Source organism: Echiichthys vipera (assembly GCF_963691815.1).
Source record: "Echiichthys vipera genome assembly, chromosome: 17".
Classification (NCBI taxonomy): domain Eukaryota; kingdom Metazoa; phylum Chordata; class Actinopteri; order Perciformes; family Trachinidae; genus Echiichthys; species Echiichthys vipera.
Window position 1 is genome coordinate 15536223 of NC_139842.1, and position 25052 is coordinate 15561274.

At 42.4% G+C, this 25052-nt stretch overlaps 1 protein-coding gene across 2 annotated transcripts in view; it reads left to right on the forward strand.

Moving 5' to 3' along the window:
• col5a3a (collagen, type V, alpha 3a) overlaps positions 1–19628 on the forward strand; it is a 52719-nt gene extending 33091 nt beyond the window's left edge. For both annotated transcript variants that reach the window (XM_083930694.1, XM_083930695.1), the window contains exons 32-67: positions 332–385; positions 487–531; positions 725–778; positions 1243–1287; positions 1461–1514; positions 2097–2150; positions 2377–2430; positions 2730–2837; positions 3155–3244; positions 3395–3448; positions 3632–3739; positions 4064–4171; positions 4329–4382; positions 4568–4621; positions 5101–5208; positions 5340–5393; positions 8606–8659; positions 10724–10777; positions 10939–10992; positions 11085–11192; positions 11306–11359; positions 11441–11494; positions 11670–11723; positions 11843–11896; positions 12007–12114; positions 12286–12339; positions 12460–12513; positions 12606–12713; positions 12796–12849; positions 13543–13578; positions 14032–14085; positions 14175–14481; positions 14717–14829; positions 14954–15022; positions 16555–16788; positions 16995–19628. In XM_083930694.1, the coding sequence (XP_083786820.1) occupies positions 332–385; positions 487–531; positions 725–778; positions 1243–1287; positions 1461–1514; positions 2097–2150; positions 2377–2430; positions 2730–2837; positions 3155–3244; positions 3395–3448; positions 3632–3739; positions 4064–4171; positions 4329–4382; positions 4568–4621; positions 5101–5208; positions 5340–5393; positions 8606–8659; positions 10724–10777; positions 10939–10992; positions 11085–11192; positions 11306–11359; positions 11441–11494; positions 11670–11723; positions 11843–11896; positions 12007–12114; positions 12286–12339; positions 12460–12513; positions 12606–12713; positions 12796–12849; positions 13543–13578; positions 14032–14085; positions 14175–14481; positions 14717–14829; positions 14954–15022; positions 16555–16788; positions 16995–17141 (2922 nt within the window). In that variant the 3' untranslated portion in view covers positions 17142–19628. The remainder of the gene's footprint in view (positions 1–331; positions 386–486; positions 532–724; positions 779–1242; positions 1288–1460; positions 1515–2096; positions 2151–2376; positions 2431–2729; positions 2838–3154; positions 3245–3394; positions 3449–3631; positions 3740–4063; positions 4172–4328; positions 4383–4567; positions 4622–5100; positions 5209–5339; positions 5394–8605; positions 8660–10723; positions 10778–10938; positions 10993–11084; positions 11193–11305; positions 11360–11440; positions 11495–11669; positions 11724–11842; positions 11897–12006; positions 12115–12285; positions 12340–12459; positions 12514–12605; positions 12714–12795; positions 12850–13542; positions 13579–14031; positions 14086–14174; positions 14482–14716; positions 14830–14953; positions 15023–16554; positions 16789–16994) is intronic.
• Positions 19629–25052: the final 5424 nt, after the last annotated feature.

A 25052-nucleotide genomic window follows, 5' to 3' on the forward strand; every position in this document is an offset into this window, starting at 1 on the left:
TTGATGAGCTATTATGATCAGTTAATGTGTCCGCTGGTTCCTTTATCAGAGCTTTAACCAGCAAGATGTGCGTCTGTGGCTGGACTGTTTCCTGTCTGATTAAAAATAAAGGATGATAAATGGCTTATTAAAGAAGGCTATTTTATTAATAGTTCATTAGTGACATCAATTCATTACATGTTGATGAATGGTGTGTTTAAGGCTATGTTGAGCTCATGGATTAGATTTGCTTTAATTTGATACAGTAGTTAATTATACGTTAATGAGGCATTGGGGGTGATGTGTGATAAATGGAAGGCTGAGGCTGATTAACCTCTACGTGCGTCTCCAGGGATCACTTGGCTTCCCTGGTGCGGCTGGGGTCTCAGGAGAGAAAGGACGAAGGGTGAGGACTGTGCCGACACTTTATCCCATTCTGACTGCTTCAGAATATGTAAACTTTTTTGTGTGGGAGCTGATAGATAATTGTTGACCTCTACAATGCAGGGTCCAGCTGGTCAGCCGGGGTCTGGAGGCCAAAGAGGTCCGAATGTGAGTACAGCATTAGGTGCCATGCTGATAGCATTATGTTTTTTTGCTCTAATTAGATACAATCAGTTTACCACAACTTGTGGGAGGCACACTGTTATATCACTGCCATGTTTTTCACATCACCAGACTTTTATCTTCCACCTCCAGATGAGTTATGCATGTGCTAATCAGACTGTTGTTTGTTTTCCAACAGGGAGCCCGGGGAGGAAGAGGAGCACTAGGGCCCACTGGAAAGCCTGGAGAAAAGGTGAGTTTAGGCTACTGACACACACACACACACACACACACACACACACACACACACACACACACACACACACACACACACACACACACACACACACACACACACACACACACACACACACACACACACACACACACACACACACACACACACACACACACACACACTTAAACAAACAAAGACAATATGCACATACAGGCAAACAAACACACACCTGGCTGACTCATAAAGTATGGATGAATGCACTGACTGAGTTCAAACTGGTTGTTGCTGTTCGCACTGACAGGCCATCTGGTGCAGTGAGAAGTGACTATCTGGCAGGGGTGCCTCTGTTTACACTCTCACCCTCAAAGACCATCTTGGGAAAGCTAAATATTTGGTGGCAGGCGGAAAACAAAAAAACGTTTGAATGGCCGATCTTACTGTGTGTTTTTTATTTGTCTTCTGCCTTGTCCACCTGGTAGGGCTCTGCAGGACAAGATGGTCCTTCAGGATCCCCTGGAGAACAGGTAATCTTTTTGACTCTTGGATAGTACTGTACAGACAGTGCCTAATAAGACTATAGATGTAAAACCTGAAAAACACATCTTGCCTCTTTCATAAGTCAGTAAAGGACAAGCAGCAGAAAGTAAGATCTGGGGTTTGAAACAAAGTTCTGACAGTCTGTGTTATTATTTTCCAGGGACCGCAAGGACCACTGGGAAGAAATGGAGAACCAGGACCTAGAGGGCCTAACGTGAGTGGTTGGGCTATGTGTACTATTTGCCCTGTGATTTTATGTTATGTCTCATTTTTATCCCATCCCAATCCCCTCCAATTACAATGGAGTCCAATCTCTGCACTGCATTTGAATTATTTACATTTGTAAGAGAAGAATATTGACATATTACAAAAACATTTCTAATTAAGGTCTGCAGAAGTGTGCAGAAGGAGGAGGTTGGGGTGGATGGATGGATTGGTCACAAAAACCGATCCATCCATCCACCTCAACGGACTTCCACCCAAGAAGCGGCAGTTCATGTCCAATGTAAAATCCAAAGCCAACAATGTTATCTGAGAAGCGTTCTCGTTATTTTTTGGTATTCAACAAATATACTTATTGAAAACAAAACCACAATGTTTTCTTTAACCTAACAGTAGTTTTGCTGCCTAAACCTTAAAGTATGTAGTATTTGTGTAGTTCACGTTGGCGACTGTAATCCAATAAGGAAAAATGTTACCCTCAAAACGAAAATTGAGAATACAGTTCAGTTGCATGGGAATGTAATTTTGTCAGAGACAGGCTATTACAATGATGTAAGAAAATGCTTCCTTTCAGGGCCCACCTGGAAAAGATGGATTACCAGGTCATCCAGGCCAGAGAGGAGAACCAGTGAGTCACATTTAATCTCAATAACTCTACATATTTATTTTTGTTGAAGTGCATATCCCAGCATTAGCTTGACAGGGGGTTGGGAGTCAACATGATCTACGGCATGTGTCAACACAGCAAACAATTTGAAAAATACGACTTCGGCATTGAATTACTGGAGTCAGAGTGCATGCTAAACACACTGCCCTCTGTGCATCCTACTGACTCACTTAGCCTTATTCTTCAGGGCTTTCAAGGCAAGAATGGACCTCCCGGACCCTCAGGTGTTGTTGGACCACAGGTAAGGAGATCAACTCATGGTATAAGATTCTTATGCAAAGAGCTGTTTATTTCTGATAGCATGTTTAACTGTTATGGTGTGTGTGTGTGTGTGTGTGTGTGTGTGTGTGTGTGTGTGTGTGTGTGTGTGTGTGTGTGTGTGTGTGTGTGTGTGTGTGTGTGTGTGTGTGTGTGTGTGTGTGTGTGTGTGTGTGTGTGTGTGTGTGTGTGTGTGTGTGTGTGTGTGTGTGTGTGCGTGCGCGCGCGCGCGCGTGCGTGCGTGTGTGTGCGTGTGTGTGTGTGTAATTTGCTTGCTTTCAGGGCAAATCTGGTGAGACAGGACCAACTGGAGACAGAGGCCATCCAGGTTCACCAGGACCACCCGGTGAGCATGGTTTACCGGGATCTGCCGGAAAGGAGGGTTCCAAGGTGAGTAGTTTTCATCATAATGTCAGAATCATAATCATCTAGCAGCATCACCTTATTACTGTTATATTAGATAAAGCCCAAGGACTCTCTCAGCACTGCCTGAATATCTTATCTCCTGGGTCTCATCCTATCCTCTAATTTGTAATAAATAACAGAGGAAACCTCGCGGTGTTGAGTGTATTATGGCTCATAAAAGATAAATGTTCTTTCTTGGTGTGACTTGCTGGTTAGTGTGATTTATGACTGCATAAGGGCCTGCTGTCTGCTGGCTACTTGCCTTATATCTTCTATAATGTGTGTGTATGTGTGGTTTCCAGGGAGACCCAGGTCCATCAGGAGCCTTAGGGAAAAGTGGCCCTGCTGGGCTCCAAGGCTTCAGAGGGAGCAGAGGAACCCCTGGTGCAATGGTAACGCAAACTATCATACATTTCACATCCTTACCATCTCTCACTGTCAACATCAGATTCTCTTGAATTGTGGAGTTTGCAGTTAGATTGCAATTTTAGTATTGTTGCAGTTGTCGCTTTATTGTGAAGGCTATTTCTGTGTCCCTCCAGGGCCCTGCAGGTCTGAAGGGAGGAGAAGGCCTGCCTGGTGTTGCAGGACCTATTGTAAGTCTGATTTGTTAAACTGCTTTCCATCCTATACCCTGCTCTCTGCCCAGCTTCTCATGCTAGGACATATGAAGCAGGAGGCTGTTTCCATGGTGACCACTGATCGTGACCACCACATTAAATCAATGAGTGAATCATGTGACATACTCACTTCACTTCTCTATCTCTTCTTATTTCCAGGGTGCCACTGGAGAGAGGGGCCCCGCTGGGCCGGCTGGCGCTATTGGCCAGCCAGGACGGCCCGGCGGTGTGGGTCCTGCTGGGCCGATGGGAGAGAAAGGCGAGCCAGTAAGATTTGGAACATTGCTAATTTTGATTCTTAGGCAACAATGTCCTCTAACACATACTGTACCATCACCTCCCACCATTGGGTAATAAACAACATGTGCTCTCACTTTGGAATGTGTCATTATGAGAGGGAGAGCAGGAGGGAGGTAAAGGAGACAGAGAGAGAAAGGCAGGGAAAAAATCTGAATGTGATCAAGCATACTTTCTTGGGCGCGAGTTTCCTATCTGATACTATACATTAATCAATGTGTCGTGCTGCTATATGAGGATAATAAGTATTGTAGCATTTGCTAGATGTGTGCTGTTTTCCCTTCTGTTCCCTAGGGAGAGAAGGGGCCTATGGGGCCAGCTGGGAATGATGGGGAAATGGGACCTGTAGGGCTGCCAGGGGCTGCAGGATCTCCTGGGCCTCCAGGAGAAGACGGAGACAAGGTAGTTAGATGGATAGTCAACATGGATGGCACTGCTGTGAAGAGCTTGCTGATTTTTGGACTTGCTGTTAATGTGTGTGTGTGTGTGTGTGTGTGTGTGTGTGTGTGTGTGTGTGTGTGTGTGTGTGTCTGTTCCCGATGTGCATTTGTCTCCATAGGGAGAGACAGGAGGACCGGGCCAGAAGGGCAGCAAAGGAGACAAAGGAGAAGCTGTGAGTATGAATTTTATGCAAATAGTCCTAATATCACATCATTACCATGCTTCACCAGGAGGTAGAGGACAAACTGCCTTATAATTGGTTTGCGGAAATTCATTGTAATAAGTGTTTGCCTGGGCTGTGTATCATCTGGTGGAATGAGCACATGGTTTTAATCATGTCTTTCCTCCTTTTTATAGGGACCCCCAGGACCTGTTGGAAGTCAAGGACCTGTGGGCCAACCAGGACTGCCAGTATGTTTCGAAAACTCAGAATGCAACAAATAAAAACACATCATTACCTCCACCAAGGAGGTCTTTCAGCAGGATTACGCAAACACTACTTACCCGATTATGAGGAAACTTGGTGGAAGGGTGTAGCATGGCCATAGTAAGAACCTATTCAATTTCGGAGCAGATACACAAATTATTTTGCACTTTCAATAACACACTCGACAAGGTCTGTTTGCTTGCATGCAACCAAAGCTTGATCTTAAGTGATTAGTAAATACTAATTTCATTGAGGGCAGGCGACAGAGAGGAAGCAGTTTGGAAACCAAATGGTGACAGGGGAATGAAGCAGTTGCCGGCGGCAGAGGCTGCTCTTAAAAACACTTTTCTTTTTTGGGAAACACTCTCGAAGGTAGGCGGTTGACAGGGTGGTTGCTGCGTAGCGGTGTGAAAACAGCTTTAGTGCAGTGTTAGCACTGCTGACCTGTCTGTGTATATACTAGGGTGCAGATGGTGAGCCAGGTCCCCGTGGGCAGCAGGGCATGAACGGGGCAAAAGGAGATGAAGGACACAGAGGCTTTAAGGGTGCATCTGGTCCCTCTGGACTACAGGTAAGAATTACTATCAATCCCAAAAACTGACTTTATCTCCACTGGCTCCTCTCGGATTTCACATTATACTTTAACTAATATCTATTTCAATATCATGTCTGAGACTGCATTTCTCATATCTGCATTTGAAGGGCATGCCAGGACCACCGGGGGAGAAAGGAGAGAGCGGGCATGTTGGATCAATGGTGAGTTCTGCTCACCAATCTCAGCTCATACAACACTCATCTCAAGTGCACTGCTATTGTCCAGTGTCAAGTCTCACGTCTGTTCGCACTTTATGATTGTTCTGACTTTGACTTGTCTGATGTTGGATATCGACTTGACTTTTATTCACTTTCCAAAAGCCTTTGTCCTTGTTACTGCCAGGGCTCTTAAGCACTGTGCTGACATTGTGAGTGTTTTTGATACTCTCACAAGGTGCAGGTTTGATTAATACATCATTGAAGGTGATGATACAGGATTACGTGATGCACACAAATTAGCATGGTCAGGAGGATTTCAATACCAATATTATAATCATACGCCATTGGAAGTGTTCCATCACACAGAGTATATGCATTACTATAGGTATAATCACTTAGCTCAATACCTGTGGATAATGCAGCCCAAATAACAGGAAGATAGCTATGAGTATAACTGATTACTGTCAGAAGAACATTTGAATGCAACCCCATTGTATTATAGAAGGCATCTCTTCCGGCCTTCACATAAGAGAAATACTGTAATAAAGGAATTTCATGGATAGTTATTTTTTCGTGAGATGAGGAAATTGTATTTATTATAGCTTATCACGGAAACAAAAAGCTGTTGATGAGGAGAGAGGAAAAATGATCTTGGTTTTAAAATTCTATCTGACCTGCTGTTTTCCAGATTACTTTAAGTGCTGCATTGTAAAGGTTCAGACGACCCACCTCATCTTTTTAAACTTTCATTAGTGCCACCTATTTTGGTTGTTTTGTGTTTATGTGTGCAGCTGGCTGCTGTGAAAAGTTGATACACACTCAAATTTTGGAGAAACGCAGCCATGCATGAGGCTGTGGTGGTAAGTGCGATCAGATTCATCACAATCTGTTGTGAGGCACTGTGAGAGTCACCCTTACATTAAAAAGTAAACTTCCCAGCATCTATCACTGCCACAAAAAGTTTAAAAAATCTAAGAAGGAAAAAAAAAATCGAAGCACAAGCACTCAACTACCCGGGAGATTGTGTAACAACTGACTGTTTCCTTTTACAGGCTCCAGCGCAGTCGCTCAATTTCTACGTCTCTTTTCTTAATCTATTTCTTCTGAAATGATGCTGCCTTGAAGTGCATAAAACAGTAGGCTAATTGTGAAATATAAAGTCTAGGGGGTTAAAGAACACAACAGGGCATCACACAAGCCTTAGACAGCATACAAAGTTATGATACATATAGTACAGACACATCACATTCATGACATAATTGCATAATTGCATTGTTAAAAATGCTTACACTATGTGTGGGTTTTTTTTATCTCTTAGTCAAAGCAATGAACATCCCACATTAGCTCTGCTAAATAGCTGCAAACTAGTCAGTCATATTACTGTGAGATGGGGCTGCTGATATGACGATATTTATCGTCAAAATTATATGAAAACATCTATATATTTTTTTTTAGATCGTCTCTATTGCAGTGTTGAATACCAGCGGTTCTACTACTTTACAGCAATATTTAAATCACTTTACACTCTATGATCCTTGCATTAAAGTTCAAAATAGGCTTTACCATGTGGTTATTACATATAGACAATTTATTTCTTGAATAACTAGAAAACAGGCTTTGTCGTTATTGTTATTATTATCTTCTATCCCAATATCAGGATAGAAAATTGTGGCCATATCTCCGAGCCCTACTCCGATATATAACATATACTGTAGTATTATACTGGCAATGAAAGAATACAGCCTTAGGTTAAAAAACACATACTCCCCAGTCAACTTCTATTTTAAGTCTGCCCCACAGACTTATGTATATATATATATATATATATATACATCTACATCTGTTGGCATTGGTTTTGTTTTTCCAATACCTGATAAAATGAAATCTGCAATAATGATGCTGAAAAGAAATCTTTTAAACCGCAACACCTAGAACAATCTCACCTCAACATTTCGATGTGTGATGGATCTTCAAGGCTGAGCGTGAATGACAGTGGACCATGGTGTCATGTGCAAGAAAGACGATCTAACAGAATGAAGAGGTGGCCCTGTATGTAAAAGAAACAAGAGGGTATAAAAGAGAGAGAAAGATAGATAGAGAGAGAGAGAGAGAGAGAGAGAGAGAGAGAGAGAGAGAGAGAGAGAGAGAGAGAGAGAGAGAGAGAGAGAGAGAGAGAGAGAGAGAGAGAGAGAGAGAGAGAGAGAGGAGGAGAGAGAGAGAGAGAGAGAGAGAGAGAGAGAGAGAGAGAGAGAGAGAGAGAGAGAGAGAGAGAATGCAGTAGAGCAATGCAGTGGAAGGAAGAGGCGGGGCACTAATTGTGAACAGGAAGACGGTGTGACAGCTGCTAATCAGATTAGCCTCAGCCTTGGCTGTCTAATGAGCATTCTCCTTTGTGACAGTCATCTCACAACGCTGTCAACCATGAACACAAGCTCAACAAGATTCTCTATAGCTCCTCTTCTCCACAGCCAGATTAGGGAGGGAATGCATCAGAATGGAACCAAAACAAAAGTGAGAGACGGAAAGCAAGAGAGAGAGAATAGAGAAGAGGAGAGATGCTGAAGACTCAGTGGGGAAGTTTCATTCATGTGTGAGCGTTGCGGATCACAGAATTCTCCCCTCTAATGCTCAAGTATCTCTCCGCCAGAAGGATATGTGTCTCCTCTAGTCCCACACAGTCTCTCTCCGGGCAGATTGTCTGTCTTTCTGTCTCAGTGTCTTTACAACACAAGGCTCCCTCCAAGACTTCAGAGTGATTCGGAGCACAGCTCAACATCTACTCAACTGAAACTGAAGCGGAGCACAGTTAGGATTAATTGCTCGCCGCTCTCTCTCTCAAGCAGCAGCACAGAAGAGTCAAATCACATGCCGTCATTGTGGCTGAGAGAATACGGTCTTGCACATCACAGGCTAGAGGTTTCTTATTAATAAGAGAGAGAGGGGGGGAGGGAGGAATCAGAGCGTGTGTCATATTGAGGGTAATGACCTGTCTGGATGTCTTCATCATGTCACTATGATAATGATCATAGATACAGGGGCCATTGCATTAGCAATCCACCATGGGCTGACTTCTATTGCTCATTTAATTTAGGAGGCACCAGCCAACCCCTGTATCTCACATTCAGTTTGTACTTCTGCCTCTGTTTTATTGATGTGGTATTTCTTTAGTGTCTGCACTGATTTCCTAATGAAACATTTCATTTCTCTCTCTACAGGGGCCTCCAGGACAGCATGGCCCCCGAGGCCCTCAGGGATCCATTGGCGGAGAGGTAGTGTGCAGCAAAAATTACATATTTTTATTTAGATGTGAGCATGGGCAGTCCCATTGAGTGAGGATGAGAACACTCTTTACACTTGCAGGTGCTTTAAGCAAAAGTAAAATTACCAAATGCCCTGACATAATTCATGTAACAAAACCGCTTTAAGAGTCGTCATTGGACACTGTTTGGAAAAGAGCAGGCCCTTCAAAAAAATACCTGGCAGGTGATTGGATAAACCATCTGTCAATCAAACTCTTGTTAAAGCCAGTCAAGAGAAGAGCAAAAACATATTTTCGATTGAGAAAACCTTTCAATGTGGTTCTTTGCTCTTGCAGCATCTATGCTAACTTCTTTAGGAGACGCCATTGTTGTTTTAAGTGCCTCTCTGTGTCGTCACACACACACACACACACACACACACACACACACACACACACACACACACACACACACACACACACACACACACACACACACACACACACACACACACACACACACACACACACACACACACACACACACACACACACACACACACACACACACACACACACACACACACACACACACACACACACACACACACACACACACACACACACACACACACACCTAAAACCTGTAGCACCTCACAAGATTGCATTATATGAAGCCTGACAAGATGGATTTTTGAGTGACTTCACGCAAGGTAGCAATTCAGGCAGTTTATATCAACAAGCTGTTTATAGCCATCTTTATAACACAAAGTGTTAATATTCCTAGCAAAATATTTCAAATCCACATACAAGAATTGGTAAGTTAGTTGAAATAAGAAATGCACCAACATGGTTCATTTCATATGATGATGCTAATCAGCATAATCAGCGTTTGCAAATATTATAATTGGTCCTCACATAATGAATGCACGTAGATATTTTTTTTTATAATGTCTCTCCGTCAGATTTTAGTCTGATGCTTTTGCATTTTTAATGTAATTCATTGAGGTTGGCGAGTATGTATTATTTGTTCTCAATTTTATCTTTTTGTAAATCATTATCACTAAATCATCACTAAGACTAAAACTGTATTTTTGTTTATTTATTTTGATCTGAATCATTGTGATTTTTGTTAAAGTAATGTTGAAATTACCCACACTGTGCGAGGATTGGAGTTCTGATATTTTCAAGTGATGGCTGCCTCATGTCTTTGTGACTCATAAAGAAAACATGATGGTGTATCAGCTTTGGAATCAAGACGACTTCCATTCAATCCACAATAGCTCATCTTTACACACAGCATATTTTATATTTCCCAGCCCCTCATCTCTTCATATACAGTCACTTCATTTGAACACGTCCTGCCACAGACCCTCCGCTGCTTTTGAAACTTGAATTATTAAACAGTATTAGGATATAATCCCTGCGAGAGAGTTATATTTACTGCTCTATGAATCATTAAGAAGTATTAGACTATCATCCCTGAGAGGCAGTTATATTTACCTCTAGTAATGGCCGTCTCTCTGCAGCCTCTCACACCGGTCAATTATTCAGCAGCAAGCTGCAGAAATCTGTGTGAGCCACGCTAGTGCTTCATCACAGGAGGCATGAAAAAACAATGGTGCAGGGATGGTGGGAACCATAAATGGATTGATACAGGGAAGAGGGAAATGGTGGTGGGATGGCATGTGACAGCAGGACCTCAGTAGTAGTGCGTGGCTGTACTCAGCTCTCATGTTTGTGCACTCTACCGAAGACATGCTTTTACTGGGTTGGTCTCAAGACACGACACGCAAGACGTACACGCGAACATGCGTGCACATACACAAACAAAATGATTGAGAGCAGGGGAATAACATTCACCCTACTGTGTGACTCAGACACTATCCTTATAGCAAACCTGACACGCAGTATTTTTTCTTGTGTTGTGATAATTCTGTTCCAGTTTCAGCATTCTGTGAGCAGAACTGCTGACAAACAGCAACAAAATACTTCACCAAGAACTTGACTTTTCAAAAATCAAATAAATATTTCAGACTTGCCCGTGTTTCATGATACTTTGATTCAAGCTGTCCTCTCTCTCCTCCTGCCGCAGGGCCCACCTGGAATGCCTGGTGGAGTTGGTCAGCCTGGACTTGTTGGAGAGAAGGTCAGCATTTCCCATTAGCACTTGCACAGCGTGTGCCTGTGCGCAAAGAGAAGAATACTGGTGGTTTCTGTGTGTGTGTGTGTGTGTGCGTGCGTGCGTGCGTGCGTGCGTGCGTGCGTGGTGTGATTGTATCTTATTTTTCGGTCTTCTTTCTCTACCAGGGTGAGGATGGAGAAGCTGGAAACCCTGGGTCAGTTGGAGAGCCTGGCATTGCTGTAAGTCCCCACCATCTTTTCTACCTGTTTTACTCTACCTCATCCTTTCTTTGCCCTTTCTTTGATTGTCATTTCTCATGCTGGTATTCCAGGGTGCTAAAGGCAATGTGGGGGAAAAGGGTGACTCTGGCCCAGCCGGTGCATCTGGGCCTCCAGGATCCAGAGGAACACCAGGGGAGGACGGACCCAAGGGCAACCTTGTGAGTCTTTGTCCCTCTGAATTAGTGACTTGTTCTTGCGCTGGTTGTCAGGTCAGTGAGTTTTTGCCATGCCATGCATATGATGGTTTCTAACTCAATGTTTGTTCCCACAGGGCCCCATTGGATTCCCCGGAGATTCAGGACCTCCTGGAGAACCTGGTGTCAATGTGAGTATTGCTTTCTTTAGTCATTAATTTATCATTAACTTATTGTTTGATAATTTGCTCTATTTGCCAATTTTCATCCAGGGAGTAGATGGTGGACCGGGACCTAAAGGAGACAATGGAGAATCTGGCAAAGCAGTAAGCAGTGATTTTTTTTCTCCACTTCTTGCGTATGTAGACAACACTAATAGTTTCTGTACTGTATCTTTAGCTGAAGTCTGTGAAGTCTTTAGAATCATTATGGACATTGTTCTCAGTGTTCAGTGACTGGGTGGGAATATGCTTCTGTTCTTACTTTTTCTGTTCTCTGCAGGGACATCCAGGAGCCTCTGGAGAGTCAGGCCCCGCGGGACCTCCTGGACGAAGGGTGAGCTCAGCATATTTTATATGTCTGCATGTGTGCATGTGTATGTAGTTAGTGCATATGTGGGTCCTTCAATGATCAATGAGTCAATGATCTCAAAAACATTGTCTTTCTAAACCCAGGGTCATATAGGTGCTGTAGGAAAAGAAGGGAAGCAAGGCATGAAGGGAGCCAAGGTAAGGATAATGGCTGCTACTGAGCTCCATAGTTGTGTTGATGGTGCCTTCCAATAAAGTCTTTCTGGCTCCTAGTGCTTGCTGTCTGTTGATGTGGCTCTGCTCTGTAGGGGACGGCAGGAACTATGGGTCCAGTGGGAAAGACAGGCCCAGTTGGACCCCAAGGGCAGCCAGGGAGGTCTGGCCCAGAAGGTCTTCGAGGCATCCCAGGTCCCGCGGTCAGTACGCAATGTGAAATGCTATTTTAACATTAATCTTAAGCTGTTACTGTCTCCATTGAGTCTGAAGCAACACCACTGGCAATCATGAGAGCATGAGGTCCTGTCTGTGTTCAATCACTGCTTCAGCATAATTTACACTAATCTCTAGTTCCTGTGTTTCTTTTCTAGGGCGAGCAAGGATTAAATGGGCCACCGGGACAAACTGGACCACCAGGACCAATAGTAAGATCCATGTATTTGACTGTTAATGGCAAAGGGAAATTGGGGACATTACTAATAATATCCAATTCAAACCCAGAATCTACAGAAGTACCAAACTAATACATATTCCATTATTAACAGGGGCCACCAGGACTCCCAGGATTAAAGGGAGAATCTGGAAACAAGGGAGATAAAGTGAGTGTTTAGCCCTTGAGAGAGAACACTCTCTCTCTCTACTAGTCTAAACCCTGGGAAAGAACGCTGATAAACCATGTCTCTGTCTGCAGGGCCATGGGGGGTTGATAGGTCTAATTGGCCCCCCAGGAGAATCTGGTGAGAAGGGAGACAGAGGCCTTCCAGGGAGCCAGGGTACACCAGGGACTAAAGGAGATGAGGTATATTTGCTTGCAACATGATGCATCTGAAACATAATGGAACTTCACTTCAGTAATACGATATGCTTATCCTTATATCTAGGGTATGGCTGGCACAACTGGTCCCAATGGCCCACTGGGACCACCTGGACTGTCAGTAAGTGACATAGCTGTTACACCAATATACTGTTAATGCACTTGTTAAATTAAAAATGACTGTTGTTCAACAGTTTTTATGTAAAGTAGACTATGGTAAAACTTTTAAATTAAATGGCTCCACCACTGACTGATGCCCAAAGCAATAAGAGATGAAAAGCCCTCTCCTTAAAAAGGAGTATTGAAACCTTTTTTGGGGGTGACATGTCTGGAAAACAATTTAAGTAGATGTTGCTTATCAAAATTGTTCATAATATAACCAGACAATAGTTTGAAAACTGTAGTTGCTGAACTACCCGTATTCAGTTTATACCTGTAGTCAGATAATACAGATGTTAATGTAATTTGTGTCATAAATGCATAGTTCTATCTTGGGCCATCCTTTTGCAAGTGTAAAACAAACAGATGCAAAAAACACAAGATGTCTAGAGGAAAACACGAGAAAGTCAATACAGCTCACTTCAGGCATCGCCAAGTACAATCATTTGCACTTTGGTGCAAATTGGCTGATCAATTCTCAATGAATACTTATTAAAGTCATATAAGAGTTGGATTTCAGGGTTTAAGCTAATGATTATAATTAATCAAGTCATCAGTCTGATAGTTAGCGGATGATTTTGAGTAATACGTTTTTAAGCTTTTATACATTCGTTCATGTTTTTACTGCCAACTTACTCCTCCTCTCCACTCTTAGGGTGCAGCTGGCGAGAAAGGATCGAAGGGAGAAACAGTGAGTTCAGTAATCTGTCATTGTTATATACATTGCCATTGCTGTACTCACACCTCAGCTTGGTTAGCAGCTGCTGAGAACATATGCTGGGGAAGAAAAAAAAAGTGTTTTTTTGGCTTAAGTGTACCATGCTTCATAATCATAATGCTCTACTGTGTCTACTGCATGTCTTTGGAACTAAAAGCCTGCTGTACAGCCATGCTTGCCTTGTGTGTGATTTTTCCATCGGGCCCTTTTAATAGGATTTGGTTCTAGTGTGTGTGATGTTATGAAAACCACTATAGTGTGTCTTGAGAGCCAAAGCTTTGACCACAGAGTGCTGATGCACACAGCTGGATAATCCTATAAGCAGCCATATCTGCCTGGATAAAACTGGGATTTAACCAAGTGGTGCAAGAGAGGTTCCAGGTGAGACATGATTGACACAAAGTTTTGTCCTCTTCTATTCTCCAGGGTATCATTGGTCCAAGAGGAGATCCAGGCCCTGCTGGCCCCCCAGGACCCCCAGTGAGTACTGCCAATGATCTACATCATGGCATTTTCAGTGCCAGTTATACCCTCTTGCTTATCCTTTCACCTCTCTGTGCTACCTCCAGGGACCCCCTGCAACAATGATTGAGCCCCTGCCGATCAGGGAGGGCAGGCGAAAGAGACGAAGGCACTCCGATCGGGCAGGAGGTGCAGCCCCATTCAGGGAGGAGGATGTGGATATGGATATGGATATGGAGGAGTTCCTCCAGGGAGATCAGCCTCTGGAGGATGCAGAGGGAATGGAAGAAGTCTTTGCTACCCTTTCTTCCATGAAAACAGAAGTGGAAGTGATGAGGAGACCCCTGGGAACCTTTGAAAGCCCTGCCCGGACCTGCAAAGAGCTCATGATGGTCCAACCTGACTACAAAGATGGTTAGCAAAGACATGCTATATAATTGATGCATTCCTCACCAGCTTAAAAAAATGCATAAACTGGCAAAAACTTGAACACATTTCAAATATGTACACACCCTCTAACATACACCCCTTTTAAGTTAAAATGCTCTTTATCATTTTGCAAGTTGCATGTTATTATATTGTTACTCTCCGTTTGTTCATTATATCAACATCTGGTGCTTGATTGACGTTCTTTCTTTGCACTTTACAGGAGACTACTGGATTGATCCTAACCAGGGCTGTAACCGAGACTCCATCAAGGTCTACTGTAACTTCACAGCTGATGGAGAGACATGTCTCTACCCCGACAAGAAGATTGAGAATGTAAGTCTCCAATCTCTTGTTGTCAGCCTTTACAAAGCCAACCTTGTTATATTACATCAGAGCACAAATCACTCTCTATATCTCTTGAACCTAAAACTCTCTCTCTCTCTCTCTCTGGGCCTAGGTGAAGTTAGCAGCGTGGAACAAAGAGAAGCCAGGAAGCTGGTACAGCCAATACAGGAAAGGCAAGCAGGTACAAAAAAATAAAAAATAAATCAAACCTGCCATTAATCTCAACTGGCTCCAAAAGCCAGGCAGTCTTTTTCAGCTGAAATACTCATCGTAATTGAGAGCTCTTGAATTATATTCATGCATATGATTGAAGTGCAAGCAGTGTGTTTACACGAATGTGTAGACATGCATGTGTGTGTGTCCATCCATGTGCACACGACTGCATGTGAATGCTTTTAGTTTATTTGTATAATTGCACATTGTATAATTTGGTATAAATGTATTAGACTATGTGCAATAAGAAAGCCAATTTGATATTGCCTACAGTTAATTTCAGCAGTGTGGATAACTCACGCTGAGCCATTGCCAGCTCTTTCATTGACTAGCATTCAGGGCAGCATGCTCAGAGCACTGGCCTTTCATGTGCACCTGATCAGAGGTCTCATAGTCATTTCAGATAATCACAGAGCTGCCAGCACAATTGCAATTCACTGAATTTCTCCTTGAATATGCTTAGGTTTTTTTCCCCCTTGATTTCCTTACTGCCTATTCTATTTTGCCTCTTTGTTCTAATTCTGAAGTGAAGTTGGTATAACTATTTCACCCTTGATTATGTAAACTCCGTCACCAGCACAAGCTGGAAGATTTGTACTTTTAGTGATGTCATTTTATTATAGAAATTAAAACTCTATATTTGTCTGAAAAGATTATAGGCTCAGACAGTTTTTCTGTGGAATCATCTCTTTTAGAGAAACCTGTTTTTGTGTATTTTTTTCTCATGCTGTGAGTTCTTGTGTAATTAAAGTGAAAGTTTTGAAGTGCACTTATCGGCAAAAGTGATTATAAAGCAGGTTGAGGTGTTATATAAATACTGTGAAAGTATCAAAACACTCAATCCACAGAGAAATGCACAACAACCCAAATTCAGAAACTGTGACTTTAAACAAGCCATCAAGATTTATGTAAGGTTGTGATGTCACAATTATACTTTATATAGGTAGATAGTGCTGCAATAGTGCCATTAGAGACGCGAAGAGCTCAGATATGTCATATCCAGAACCGCTGAAACAGAGCAGACTGGTCTTTTTTCAGGACAGGGCTTAAAGAGACAGATGCTAAAACAGAGCCTTTCAGACAGAGAGTGAATACAGGTGTAATCAGATAGAGAGCATGATACAAATCATGTGCTTTTTGAACATTAAAGAATGTAAACATATTCTAGTGGAAATGCAAAATACAAGTATGAACTTTTAAATGAGCATATGTCCCTTTTAAGGATATTATTAGTACATATAACAAGTTTTAAGCTATGGTGAAATCTATTGAGACCATGTTGTCTTCGTGAAAATATTTTACCTGATAACTTTTGTTACACAAATCTAAGTGTTTGTGAGTGTTTTGTGTGTGCTTTGTACATTGAAACATTGTGTTGCTGCTATTCTTGGACAGGTCTCCATTGTAAAACAGATGCTTGATCTCAATGGGACTAACCCGGTTAAAAAATATTTCTCTGCCTATGTAGTACACTAACACCTCTGTATCTGTGTCATCCAGTTCTCCTACAATGACAGGGATGGGATTCCTGTGCATGTAGTTCAGCTTACCTTCCTGAAACTACTGAGTGCCACGGCCAAACAGAGCTTCACCTACACCTGCCAGAACTCGGCAGGCTGGTTTGACAGCACCTCCCGCTCCTACCAGCTTGCCCTCCGCTTCCGGGACAGCAATGATGAGGAGCTGACACAAGCCAAAAGCCCCTTCATCAATGCAGTGTATGATGGATGCCAGGTATGTGCAGGGACATGCCAGGGAAAGGGACTAGCTGGACAAACAGGAATTAGCCTTAATGATATTAATGTGTCTATCAATTGTGTTGTTGTGATAGCCATCAAATGATTGACTTGAATAGACATTTAGGCAACAGAGTGGGGGGAGTAAGTTATTCATATTAAGCCAAGCAAATTCTAATAATGGCTTTCATTTTTCTCTTTCAGTTCCGCAAAGGTCAGGAAAGGACTGTTCTAGAGATTGACTCCCCCTCTGCAGAGCTGCTCCCTATTATAGATGTGGCTTCGGCAGACTTTGGCAACAACAACCAGAAGTTTGGATTCCAAGTTGGACGAGTATGCTTCAATGGTTAACATCCTGCCAACAACAAACAACAGAAAAATACCCGCACAGCAAGTTTTCCGTGAAAGGAACTTGACTTTTACCGCTGCCCCAAGCAATATTTATTATATCATGTTCCTGTATGTGGTGGGTTTGTGGTATATTATTTAAGACTCTTCAGCAGCCAATGAAAAAGGTTCTATGGCTTTACAACAATACGAAGAATGGCAAGAAAGAGGACGAGTGGGAACAAAGCACATTTACCAAAGGGAAATATTCCAATTAGATATATTTAAATTTTTTGTGTTTTTGTTTTCTCTCACTGTTTGAGTGTGCTGCAATGATCCTCTAGAATAATGAGGACTGCACCACTTGAAGATGACCACTTATAAACAAGACAGAAACGTCCAATGATCCCAGAAAGGAACAGTCCGTCATTCTGTGGTGTGGGCCGGTAAAGTGGGACTTCTCAGACCTTGGATGAACTAGTTGCTACCTAATGTTTTACAAAGACTGCGACTGAATAAATCAGAGACATTGTCGTACTCATTTGCATGCTCAGATTTCCCTTTAAAGACAATTGTATAGCAGTTGTGAACTAGCCTAGCATATTAATTCCAAACAAGCACCATAATTAATTTCCTGTGTGCAGGAATGATAAATTGTCCTTTTTACCCTTCAACTGCAGTTTGTTCAGTGAATTACCTTGATTAGTATTCAAGAGGTGTAGCTAGTTATTGAAACCCAACACGTACTTGAACGGATAAGGTTGTTTCCTTTATTGGGCTTCTTCCCTCCATGGGCTTGATAATAAGCTTTTGAGCCCTCCATGTTTCCAAGGACTACAGTACTGTATATGTCAGACTAACATCCTATCTACTGTGGTATATACTTGCTATGACATACCTCAGCGATCAGGTTGAGGATATTTCAGGGCAAGAATTAAGAGCGCGCTGACTTTTCTCTAACTTCAGTTCTTTTTAACAAGAGGCATTTTCACGCATCTCTTATAAGCAATTCATATTTGCTGACATATCCTGTTTTCCCATTTCTGCCCGCCTCAGAGGTTTTTGTTTCCCTGTTTTGTTCATATGTTGAAATTTCAACGGAATATGTTGCTGTTCATTTGACATGATTTGCTCTTCAGTGGTGCTAAAGATGATCCTTTTATTTTGTGTCACTGTGTTTGTGTGTCTCTGTGGGCAGGATTAGGACTAGAGAAGGAGAGGGTTATTGCTCTTTCAGCAGCGCCAAATGCTCAGAGGCTGGGGACAAGTCTACTGTGTTTTTTGCACATCTTCTGGCTGATTGTGCCAATTTCACAGGGCCAGTGAAAGGAGGTTAGGGTCAGTTTAGAGCAATGTGGTTGATAGCTTTAAAGGGAAAATCCCTCTTAAACCAAGTTTATATTGTGCCGTTTCACTGATATTAGATGGTAAAGCTAATAACTATGAATACACACAACTATCTACATAAATCATAGACTGTATATATACTGTAGATGGACAGTGACTCTACTTCCTCCCAATGCACAAAATTGAGGACGAAATATTGTGGATATAGATGCTGCCATCCTGTTATTCTGTAGTATCAAAGTCCCATCCAAACACCCACCCTACCAATCATGGTTCAAACACAGCTGTCAGTCATGGCATTTCATTTTTTACAGTATCAAATAACTAATTACATCCAAATCTGGATATTAGAATAAGTAACATTTGTAACACACAATGGTGATTTGTACTAGCTAAAATATCAGACAGATATCTTCTTTGGGAAAAATGTATTTGACTTGTACTTGACCATGTCACATCCGCTAACATGCAGCCAGCCACCAGGGAGGGGCGGTCTCGATGTTTTGGCTTGACTATTGCGGAGCTCTCAAGCAGTCCATCTTAATTAACAGTCTATGAGCTAAACTAGAAATTACAGCTTCAAGACTGAAGCTAATAATTTAATTGGGTAATATTTTGAACTTCATCCATTTTATATATATTTTTTTTCGTCTTTCAAATTACCTTTGAAAATTGTAGAGCTGTGAATCAGAAATTGCCCTCACATCCCAGTAAAATTACCACAGTTGCCATTATAGTGTCATGTTGTTCCATTATTCACTGTCTATGGAGCAGCTCCAGGATTTGTTTTTAGATGACATTATTACCACAGTCTGTGTCTGCATGTCGGCTTAAACAGAGACTTCTTCGGCTTAACAAATGAGCTGTGGAATAATACAGAATTGACAAATGTATGTGAATGCTATTTTACGGATGATCTTCCCTTTAGTAAATGACATCTTAATGCTCTTACTACCTCCTCCGACTGAAACAGTAGAATGTTTGTGCCCGGTGTGTGTAATTTTGCAATTCCCACCCGCTGTTCTGTTTGTTTCATAGCATTTAAACATTCCAGTAATTAACTCCTCTCCTCCTGTCCCATCCTGCACTACGCCTCCTGTGTATAGTGTTTGTCGTACTCATTTTATATACTGTACAGTTATTCTGAGGATTTTATGAGCAGTAACCTTCTGAATGAAAAAAACAAATGTATTTGTCAAAAAATTATGTGCGAATAAAAACAAACAAGAAATCTTTTTCCTCTCCAGACCCTAAAGGCAGGATAGCACAATATCCATGAGAGCATGCTGCTGTCTGTAATGTCCAGTCAGAGTGTAATACACAAACAAGGCTCTTCATTACCAACGCGTTCTGCAACATTCCCCCAACAAGCTTGCAATCAGCATCGCCACACAGCCGATGTAATCAACGCTGATTTGCTCCCCAGTTCATTTATTTCAATTAGCCCTGTTTCAGTCCTCAGGAGACAGAAGCGTGAGAAGGATGGATGGTGTGAACAAGAGAGGAGGTCAGTAATGAAACGGCTGAGGATGAGAAATGCAGCCATGGTCAGTTTAGTGAAGGTGGAGATGTTGTGAGTCCCAATGACTACTTTGTTTTCAACCACTGTCTGAATTTATTTGTAGCCCCCCCCCCCCCCTCTCTCTCTCTCTCTCTCTCTCTCTCTCTCTCTCTCTCTCTCTCTCTCTCTCTCTCTCTCTCTCTCTCTCTCTCTCTCTCTCTCTCTCTCTCTCTCTCTCTCTCTCTCTCTCTCTCTCTCTCTCTCTCTCTCTCTCTCTCTCTCTCTCTCTCTCTCTCTCTCTCTCTCTCTCTCTACTTATCTCGGTTGCTACCACAAACACATGCAATAATTGCTTTTTGCTCCATCCGCACAGACACACACATACACACTCAAAACCCTATTCTCTCACACAAGTACAAGGCACTCATCCCCTTTGGGGCCCACTGTTCAAGGTTAGCGTCAATGGCAGAATAAAGGTTACTATGTTATTTTTTTCTCCTTTCTGTTCCCTTCCACACAATTGAATTTTAACCACACTAAGCTTTTGACCAAGAAAAGGTCATCTGTTACCACTAACTCAGAATAATGATAAAGCAGAAGAGCAGTTTGACTGTAAAAATGGTATTTCCATGGCACTATGCCCTTTTCCTTTGCTTACATTCCCTCTACTGTCCACCATTTCTGTAACATTGTGTCTCCAAAGTATTTTTTTCCTGCTGAGCATTGAATCTTTGTTAGATAGTATCACTGCCGCACTGTACAACTATACAACTATTCCCTCTGTTGAGAGCTGAAAATCTTTACCATAGACTAATATAAAAGAACAATCGTCAAACATGACAATCTTTTGGAAACCCTTGATACACAGTCTCACAGATAAACCAGCTAGAACAAAGCACTAAGAAGAGCTCTTCCTCCAGCTGATCCCTGAGCTCAGCTTTGTGAAAGCCTGTGAAAATCCCATGGAAATGCACTTCCACGTGAGGAAAATTGGAATTTTATGCTCACAAATACAAACAACATACTGTAAAGTGTGGATGAAAGCAGGTTTATATCTCTCAAATCGCTGTGATTGGAAAATGATATATTGTTTTACTAATTCTCTCTTTTAGGGGTGCCAAAATATCTGATTAGAATAAGGTATCACGGTGATTGAGGTAAGGTCCAATTGATGAAAGTATATTGCAATATTCATATATTTGCAGCATTACAAAATGGGTGTCTGTGGCAAAATTCACAGAAAAAATGCAGCATTAAGTTACTCCTAATACAGTCTGCGGTGGTGTGGTGGTTAGCACTATCGCCTCTCAGCCAGAGGGTTCCTGGGGCCCTTCTTTGTGGAGTTTGCATGTTCTTCCCGTGTCTGCGTAGGTTCTCTCGGGGTTCTCCGGCTTCCACCCACAGTCCAAAGACATGCACGTGTTAGGTTAATTGACCTCACACCCAATGCCAGTTGGGATTGGCTCCGGCCCCCCCGCGACCCTGTTAAGGACAAGCGGTTGATGATAGGGATGTCCGATAATATCGGCCCACCGATATTATCGGCCGATATTGAGTTAAAAATGTAATATCGGGAATTATCGGTATCGGGTTTTTACATCCGATGTTAATTCTGTAGGCTTCAGCATTTCCGAGTGTACCTGAATGCAACACGGGCCGTTTACAGGCGCGTGCTTGATGACGTATAACAACAACAACACGCTTCACTCGTAGGTTGCTAACCGTGGCTAACAAGCTTCAGCTCTCCCGGTGCATGAGATGTCCGTGGTTTGGAAGTATTTCCAAGTGTCATCTACTAACAGTAAGTGTGCGCTTTGCAATGACTGCAAGGCGTCGGTAATGAGAGGAGGAAACAAGGCGTCTTCCTTTAATACATCTAATTTGATCACCCACCTCAAGAAGATTCATGGGGAGTGATAAGCTACATCTGTGCAGCAAAGTGATGGAAAGAAGCAACAGCCGACACCGAGAAAAAAAACTTTTTCTATCGTTCAGGATGCCGGATTCAACAAACGTGTGGAGTTCCTGGAGCCCCGTTATGTCTGTATAACGCCCAGGCGCAAGTATTTCTCAGACCAGTGTTTACCCGAATTGCACAGCATTGTTTACTGTCACGTCGAGAAGCTAATTTCTGGTGCTGTATCCGTTAGATCCACTACAGGTTAGCATGTTGAGCTTAACTGCTAATTTATTGATTGTATTATTTGCCAAGTTACGGCCGGTTACTCAGTCTGGAAAAAGAAAACTAAGTTTGTTTACTACTCTGGACTGAAGCTATGCATCTTCCTTGTTGTGATGTTGTCTGTAGTGTTGTTTGAGACAAAATATTCTCTCTAAAAACACAAACAAATAAATGAATGGCATTTTTTTCAATAACTTATTTTGTACAGACTGTTTACATTTGAAAAGCCGTGTTGCATTTATGTTTGCATCCAGTGGGGCATCACAATAGAATTAGGCATAATGTGTTAATTCCATAATAGGTGATATGTGATGAATTTTGGTGTAAAAAGGCTGCATGCATCGGTATCGGGTGATATCGGTATCGGAAATTAAGGGTTGGACAATATCGGAATATCGGATATCGGCAGAAAAGCCAATATCGAGCATCCCTAGTTGATGATGATGGATGGATTATAAAATCTTGAAACCCATCGACTATCTGTTTGACAACAATTTAGCCTCTGGGGGAACAGCTAATATTTCATGCGTTCCAGCTTAGCCTGAGTATATCTGGGCCAAGACTTCCTCTTCCGAGCGGCAGTCATTGTTTACCTTACGATTAACAACTTGAGGCATTTCAATAGATATCTGCATATAAATGTGGAGAAATTATAACAGAACGCTAATGAAAAGCTAAATCGTCGTTCTGTGAGTGAATGACAGCCAATGCGTTCTGCCTCATTTGCTCTCCACACAGAATGTTTACCTGCATGCAGCCAAAGCCTACTCAAACATGATTGGTAAATACTCCTCGGACTACAAACATAAACCAGACCACTTCTGCTACCTAAAACTCGTCCTGTTGCCTACAGATTCTACATTCCTATGCAGAATCTGTTTATAGAGATAACTGCTAATGTAAACCCATCATCTTACTGTTGCAGCTTCACATTAAAATCACATAACTGGTACACACAACTATACAAATACACAACTTTTATTATGAAGTTCTCACAGGAAATGCAATGTGTTTGTCAGTGACCTTGACACCGACCGTTCATCAGATTTTCATAATTTTTGTCATTTTTTGACAGTGGATCAGTTTGAAATATGGCAGGTAGTAATGGAACAGTCAGGAGCAGCTACAGAGAGCTATTAGATGAGGAGCTGCAGGTGACAGGCTGCACACCTCCAACTTCTCCAAGAGGTAACCTGCCACTTTCACGTCCGCAGGCTCACTGTGTAAAGCATGAAATCAGGTCACTGTTACTCAGAGAAGGATGGGAAAAGGCTAATTATTGCCTGACTTCTTTAGTAAAACGACCAGAATTCTGGGACTGCAACTGCTATTATGACTGGCGTCACCGAATAAACCAGGACTGAAATCTTAAGGATTGGCACTTTAATAGGTAACTTTTATTTTAACAGATGGTTTTACCTTTTTAATTTCATGTCAGTTAAACTTACACTAGTTGATTTTTGTAACTAAATAGGCCTGATCTCTGGAAGACACTACCCCTGAGGCTCTGTCTTTTAATGCAGTTTGGACAAGATTGTGATCTTATAATGATATCTTTTATTGTATCTCTCCTGTATCTAGAGGGTAACACATCACACTCGATGCACTCTGATCTGCAAACATTATCTGTGTTAGACACAGAATATCTACCTTATAAGCTTTACCTTACAGAAATGAAAACGGTTTTCTCTCAAGCTTGGCCAACTCTGCATTGCTGTTCACTGCTATTCCATCAAGGATTTAAGCAGAGCTGTGGGTCTATAGTTGGCACTGATGAGCTACTCTTAGGCCCAGGAGTACATTAGTGAAACCCACAGGCAGGAGGATCCTTAGTTGCTGCTTATTGGAAACAAGATTGTTCTCTCTCTCTCTCTCTCTCTCTCTCTCTCTCTCTCTCTCTCTCTAAAATGTTTGAGGCGTTTCTTTGTTGTTGGACTGTCTAGTCTCCCTTCTATACACTCTCTAGTTTCCCGTGTTCTTAGTTTGTCTGCTATGACCTTGATTCGAACTAAGCTGAACGTGTTACCAAGTCACAATAAGAAATGTAAAAATTGAACAGACGTTCATTAATAAAAGAGAGCCAGAGAGAGTCAGTGGCAATATCTACATTTCCGGTTGAACAGGGACACTCCCTTGGTCTCAACACGTCCGCACAAATCTGGATGTTGTGTCAGAGTAGATAACAGCAGACATTGTTTTCAACGCCACTGATGTGTGTATAAATGTGCATGCTGCTCCCACTTTAGCACCTTGTACTGTACAAGTGGCAGGGAATAACTTGGATCATCTCTAGCTCGTACTGAACAGGCTCCTTGACGCGTAGGCCCGTAGATGTGTCTCCGTGGGTATGTGAAATCATGAGCACTTGTGGCTAAGCAGGGGTCCTCCTATTAGTGTGCATGCAAGCGTCTCTCCTGCCAGGTCCCATTCACAGCTCCTTCATCTCAGGAAGGGTGGGGGGAATAATTCCCGCAGATGCCTTTTCCATCAAAAGCGCTTATCGACAAAGCTAACATTAGTAGAGCAGTTTGGAAAAAAATGACTTAAAGGCGAGGGAGGGCAATAGAAATCCCTGGGTGAGTGGACAAAGAGCCGGCAACAGTTCGGAAGCCCAAAGCCCTGTGCTTCTGAGAGTGTGTCAGATGATTATCTGGCAGACAGAGAGACGCCTCCAACACACACACACACACACACCCTACTCCAATTTGCCATCTGCTACAGCTCTCAGCGTCCACCGCCACAGACACAACCACAACTACATCCATAACCATCACCACTATTGCTGCCGTGCCATCCCAACTTAACTGACAACTAGTCTCGGTCTTGAGTAAAAGGAGGGCCGAGTTGTCTGCAAGCTCCCCAGGACAGCCAAAGTTATCAGTGGTGTCTTATTTACCACAGTGGG